The sequence below is a fragment of the Salvelinus sp. IW2-2015 genome, linkage group LG20 (assembly GCF_002910315.2).
Source record: "Salvelinus sp. IW2-2015 linkage group LG20, ASM291031v2, whole genome shotgun sequence".
In the NCBI taxonomy this organism is placed as follows: Eukaryota; Metazoa; Chordata; class Actinopteri; order Salmoniformes; family Salmonidae; genus Salvelinus; species Salvelinus sp. IW2-2015.
In genome coordinates, this window is record NC_036860.1 from 21,852,426 (window position 1) to 21,859,168 (window position 6,743).

The 6,743-nt window shown below is 39.9% G+C and overlaps 1 protein-coding gene across 1 annotated transcript; it reads left to right on the forward strand.

The window, feature by feature from the left end:
* Window positions 1-802: 802 nt before the first annotated feature.
* Window positions 803-4,984, forward strand: LOC111982002 (homeobox protein MSX-2). Its single transcript, XM_024013509.2, has 2 exons — window positions 803-1,266; window positions 3,665-4,984. The coding sequence occupies exons 1-2, from the start codon at window positions 909-911 to the stop codon at window positions 4,087-4,089; spliced, it is 783 nt and encodes a 260-aa protein (XP_023869277.1). The 5' UTR covers window positions 803-908; the 3' UTR covers window positions 4,090-4,984.
* The last annotated feature ends 1,759 nt before the right edge of the window (window positions 4,985-6,743 follow it).

Genomic DNA, 6,743 nt, shown 5'->3' on the forward strand with positions numbered 1-6,743 from the left:
TTACATGTGTTTACAAACAGTAAAATAAGCTTATATTTTGGGATCTGATGTGGTACAACATTCTTCAATAATCAATGGTTATATATAATTAATTCAAAAGTCCAAAAATGGATTTAGCAACTAAGGATTCTAGCTTTAAAGATGCACAGTGTAGAAATCGCTCCACCATTTCCTGGACGCTAACGTTCTAATAGTTCCCTTAATTTTTGTTTATTTGACAAAACAAGCAAGCATAGTGTAGAGAGTCATTGTACCATCTAAACTACTGTGAAATACATTATCTTTTCCATAACCAGAAATATTGTATTTTCAGCTGTTTGAAATTTAAGAACGTGAAACATAGAAATAGCATACATAGAACATATCTACCGCTTCTTAGACTTGCTTTCAATGAGAATGACAGATCTATAACTATAATTTCTGTGTGGATTTGTTGGGGTCGCCCAAAAAGTAACATATTGCAGCTTTAAGAGAGCATGATACAGACTAGGGCTGCAAGAAAGCATTTTCCCACCAAATGTGTGTATCCTGAATTGAGGCACCAACAACGTTTTGCAATCAGGAAAAGGCATATCCCAATGGAGATTGTTAATTTGTGTTTATCTCTTTCATAATTATCTGCATGGGGCCTGTGTTTACATCTCTTGAGGTTAGGTTTGAAGTTATCCGTCACAGTAAATGCATGTGATACACTACATATATTTTGAACTCTTGTGTGAGAGACCAATCAATGACCAATCTCCTACATTTTGGCAGCGCTGCGATTGGCCGAAAGTTCGACTGGCGCCACGTGATTATTTTACTCACCCCCACACTTGACAGCTTGGGTCCTGATACTCTGAACGTTACCTGTAGCTACGACTGTCAGTCAGTCTTGCCGTGTGCCATTGGGACATACTAAGGGGGAAATGTCTACCCATGTGAGTTTGAGGGATAGCAGTTCATCAGAGGAGGACAGCCGACCCGAGCGGGAGAGCACGATGGATGACCGCAAAACTCAAGTGACTACACGCCATCATCCCTTCAGTGTAGAGGCTATAATGTCGGGAAGAAAGACTCATAGTGAGTTTACAAGCAAACCCGACAATGTCTCTGTCGTTACATTTTCAAAGACTCAGAACTCTCCGTACCTGTGCAGAGAGACATATAGCCCTCCCGAGGGAATCCGAAAGCACTTTATTCCACCATCGCCCGTAAAGTCGGAGTCCTCCGAGCCGGATGACTGTGCTCCCTGGGTTATGAGCCCAAGATTCTCAGCGCAAACTCGTGAGTAACTTTTGGAGACTCACGTGAGAGAATTTCAAATAAATTGAGATATACAAATCTGCTTCTTTTAAGTAATTGGAACACATTTGGAATATTTATACATGTGTACTTCTTACCTCACTATTTATCATAACTTATTTTTTATTTAGAGATTCAAAAATATATATCATATGGTAAAATACAAATCAAATCGACCCATTGAATTGGTTGGTATGTGCTGTCTCACAATATTGCATGGCTATACATTCAATTTATTTGACAGGGTGTCAACTAACTTTTCTGTATATGCCTAATTAATTAGGCTATATCTGAATGCTTGTGTAGAAAAAAAACGTAAGATAACTTAAGTCTTGACGTTCAATTTATTAAACCAATATGTGAAAAATAAGTATTAGGAATAACACGCCTGGGTCTTTACAACGTTATTTGAGTTAAATTTGAAAACAATATTCAACAATTTGTATTCTTTATTTGGGATAATAAGATGTATTTCTATGTATCTTTTTTGGCATATCAGGCAGGTCTTTAAACCCTTACATTGATTTGTGTGTTTTATTAGTATATCCACATACATTTTTGTTTGTGGTTTGTGTGTAATTCAAATTTTATTTGTCACATGCGCTGAATACAACAGGTGAATTACCGTGAAATGCTTACTTACAAGCCCTTAACCAACAATGCAGTTCAAGAAATAGAGTTAAGAAAATATTTACTAAATAAAATAAAATAAGAATTTTATTAAACTAACACAATAAAATAACAATACCGAAGTTATATACGGGGGTACTGGTACCGAGTCAATGTGTGGGGGAACAGGTTAGCCGAGGTAATTTGTACATGTAGGTAGGGGTAAAGTGACTATGCATAGATGATAAACAGTGAGTAGCATCCGTGTAAAACAAAGGGGGTTCAATGTAAATAGTCCGTGTGGCCATTTGATTATGGCTTGGGGGTAGAAGCTGTTAAGGAGCCTTTTGGACCTAGACTTGGCGCTCCGGTACCACTTACTGTGCGGTAGCAGAGAGAACAGTCTATGACTTGGGTGACTGGAGTCTTTGACATTTTTTGGGCCTTCCTCTGACACCGCCTAGTATATAGGTCCTGGATGGCAGGAAGCTTGGCCCCAGTGATGTACTGGACCGTACGCCCTATCCTCTGTAGCGCCTTACGGTCAGATGCAGAGGAGTTGCCATACCAGGCGGTGATGTAACCGGTCAGGATGCACTCGATGGTGCAGCAGGTAGAACTTTTTGAGGATCTGAGGACCCATTCCAAATCTTTTCAGTCTCCTGAGGGGGAAAAGGTGTTGTCGTGCCCTGTTCATGACTGTCTTGGTGTATTTGGACCATGATAGTTTGTTGGTGATGTGGACCCCAAGGAACTCTCGACCCGCTCCACTACAGCCCTGTCGATGTGAATGGGGCGTGTTCGGCCCTCCTTTTCCTGTATTCCACGATCATCTCCTTTGTCTTGCCCACGTTGAGGGAGAGGTTGTTGTCCTGGGACCGCACTGCCAGGTCTCTGACCTCCTCTCTATAGGCTGTCTCATCGTTGTCTGCGATCCGGCCTACCACTGTTGTGTCGTCAGCAAACTTAATGATGGTGTTGGAGTCATGCTTGGCCACGCAGTCGTGGGTGAACAGGGAGTACAGGAGGGGACTAAGCACGCACACCTGAGAGGGCCCCTGTGTTGAGCATCAGCATGGCAGAAGTGTTGTTGCCTACCCTTACCACCTGGGCCCGGCCCATCAGGAAGTCCAGGATCCAGTTGCAGAGGGAGGTGTTTAGTCCCAGGGTCCTTAGGTTAGTGACGAGCTTTGAGGGCACTATGGTGTTGAACGTTGAGCTGTAGTCAATGAACTGCATTCTCACATAGGTGTTCCTTTTGTCCAAGTGGGAAAGGGTAGTATGGAGTGCGATTGAGATGACTTAAAATCATTCCAACAAATAACACTGATCTCCACCATTGATGTGTTCCCATTACAATGTTTGACCATTTCCATTTTACAATGTATCACAACAATCTGAGTCTAAACAGTTGACTGGGTCCGATATTACATCTCTGCTCAAAATCAGTCTATTTTATGCAAAGAAAAAGTTAATTTCATGTATGGTCATTCACTTGTACAGCGCTTGGGTAAACTAGTAGGCCTACGTTTCAGAGTTTAAATTTGCTATCAGCCTCCAACCAAATAACTTTGGGCACACTCAAACAGTTTTCTCTCTAACGTTGTTAGTTTATGTATCAGAATGATGTGAAAATACTACGGATTTTCTATCAGAATATTAGGGCTACCAGGATATGAAGTACTTTTACTTTCTCACTCAAGTATCCATGTTACATTAAATCAGTATTGACTCTGACCCTCTGTCTCTCTCTCGATCTCTCTCTCTTCAGGGCAGATGAGTCCTACCTGTCCGCTGAGAAAGCACAAGACAAATAGAAAGCCTCGTACTCCTTTCACCACCTCCCAGCTGCTGGCTCTGGAGCGTAAGTTCCGTCAGAAGCAGTACCTGTCCATCGCAGAGCGGGCCGAGTTCTCCAGCTCTCTGACCCTGACTGAGACTCAGGTCAAGATTTGGTTCCAGAACCGCCGGGCCAAGGCCAAGAGACTACAGGAGGCCGAGCTGGAGAAGCTCAAAATGGCTGCCAAACCTGTGCTGCACCCGGGCTTTACGTTACCCATGCCCCTGGGTGCCCAACTTCACACAGCTGTCTCCCTGTACGGACAGTCCTACCCCTACCACCGACCAATGCTGCCCCTCTCACCTATGGGACTGTACGCTACGCCGCTGGGATACAGCATGTATCACCTAACATGAAAATAGAGAGGAATATAAGCTTGTTCTGTTGATATTAGTGTTGGACACTTGGACATCACTCTTTTTAATACTATCTTTTTCTCCTTACTACAAAAACAACACTGAAATGGAGATGATTTTCTTTCATAAACACACCTGAAAATACAGTGCCTCACTCACCAAAGAGCCTTAAAGACCTCGATGAATTGTTTTGCTGGTTTCTTATTTTTCTTCTGTGGATGGATAACAATTTGGCTATCCAGGCTAAGTCAACTAGTGGTTCTGTTTTTACTTGATGTCATATATTCCAATGCAAATGTTCCCTTCATCCGATTGTCTCTGTGGTATTGATCAAATGGTGTTGTATTACTGTCATTACACTTGTCAGTATCTAGCATAGAAGATTCAGCGTACGTCTGACTTCAGCTCTGCCTAGTTTCACCTCTCCTTGAAAACAGACAGATAGGTTGGATTTTAGACCGCTTTCATTCCATACGGAAGGGTTGTCTTAGTTTTTTCAGAAACTCAACTCATTCAAAAGTGTTGATATTTTTTACACACATTCCAAATTGTTATTTTTACATTAGATTTGACCGCAGCAACAAATTATATTCAGCACTTCTGTTTCATAAGACATGTGTAGTCTTAGTTTAATTTGTGTACACTTATTTATTATACTTTCACTCTAAAAATGTTTATGCAGGAAATGAATTTATTGTGTGATTCATGTTTCGTATTTATAACATGTAGCTCAAATGTGGCAAAAGTTTCTGACCAAAATGTTATTTATAGCTTTTATACTTTAATCTGAAGGTTCCATTGCAAGGAGCTACAGTATGTAGTTTTATAAATGTTTTTAATATCAGCAATGTATCTCATTTGCATGGACCAAAATTAAAAAGGCTTTTAAAACGTGTTTGCTTATTGAGATATCATGTAAGTAAGAATATGTTGTTACGTATCTACATCTTTGAAATTGAACATGACCTACATTTTGTCATATGGTTGCATGGTTTCTAATGTTAATGTCAATATTTGACAACCCTCAAATGTAAGCACTAAAAAGTCAGGTATTCAGATATTTCCAGTTATTAGAACACTTTTGTAAACCATATCAGTGAATGTCATTTTAAAACAATGTTTGATGAAATGTTGATGATATTTGCGGTGTTCTGCTTCCAGTAATATTATTTAAGTAATATTATTTAATTCATTTCATATGATGACATATTGTGTTTAATGTCAGTTGAAATGGAGAACTACAGAGTCCCAAAGCATAGCATCTACACTATACCATCTCTCTCCTCTCACCTCAGCCCTTCATGTTCTGAAAGCACTAAAGCACTAACTTCAGCAATAATCTGTGGAACGATAAGTAAAGCTCTACCTGTCTCATCAAACAATGCAGTGTGTCATACCTTTGGGTTATTTCTATGGCAAAAGTTGTTGGAAGACTGCAATTTAAACTCGCCAGGTTTTAGATGGCAGTAGTAGGCCTATTACTTCCCGAGCAACATTCTCTGGACTAATTGACCTTAATGTTATTGGTTTTAGTCAACTGTATCCGGCTTCCACAGCACTTCCAATTGTGGGAAAAATCATTGGTTTGGAGAGCCAGATTGGTCATGTTTTATGGTCCTCCTTCCTGCCTTGTTATATATCATTCATCAGGGGACTAATCCCATAAAGGTAGCTGCCTTTGTGGCAATTGTAAGAGCTGCTTACAATTTCCGTGTGACTTTGATGTAATGAGGAAATCATTTATAGGCAGCACTCTATTTATGAGCTTCCCTTTAATCAAAACAGGGCAGCGAGGCAAACCCTCAGTGCAGTCAAGCAATCAGTTTAATGAACAGCAGATTGGCAGAGATGTTCGAGGATCTGTTTGGAAATGTCAGGTTGGCGCTATATTACTTGAGGGAGTAGTTCTTTAGCTACTGAAACAATGCTCTATGTTTGTACTGAATAAATCAAATTGTATTTGTCACATGCGCCCGAATACAACAGGTGTAGCCCTAACAGTGAAGCCCTTAATTAACCAACAATGCAGTTTTAATAAAAAAGTGTGAAGAAAGTATTTACTAAAATAAACTGAAGCAAAAAACAAAAATAATAAGAAATGCAAATTTAAAATAAGGGTTTAACCATTATTGTGATTTATTGTGATGCCATGCTCTTTTGACACATTGACCATCAATGCAACGTTAAACAACTCTAGAGGCAGAGGATATATGACATTTCAATGTTTGTGAACTTGTCATTCAACCAAGGAGAGTGTATACTTATACTTCCTCTAGTGGTGGTGTTGGATATGGCACCTTGGGAATAAACTGCTAAAGTGGAGTTCATGACCAAGGTTCTCGGTAGGTGGTGCTATATGATTCCAATCTAAAAGGTAAATTGAGAATGGCAGCAAACACACCCACACGCACTCACTCTCACAAACAAAACACACTTTGCATTTGCATGTAATGTATTTCATACTGTATATGTGTGTACAAATGGCGTACCGGTTGCATTCTTGAATATTCTGATTCTATTTTTATTTTCATAAGATCATGTTAAGTCAGAAGTAAGTATCTTGAAGAACTTTTAGAAGTTAGTATTGGCCGTTGCCTTGTGTTTGTTTTCATAAAAACTTTATGAGCCCATTTCTTTCGTCTTGGTGAAGAACT

What these genes read in the sequence shown, in the direction of transcription:
- LOC111982002 (XM_024013509.2), top strand. Translation starts at nt 909, where the DNA reads ATGTCTACCCATGTGAGTTTGAGGGATAGCAGTTCATCAGAGGAGGAC. An exon ending in AAGATTCTCAGCGCAAACTC is followed by an intron (nt 1,267 to 3,664) that starts GTGAGTAACTTT and finishes CTCTCTCTTCAG; the next exon opens with GGCAGATGAGTCCTACCTGT.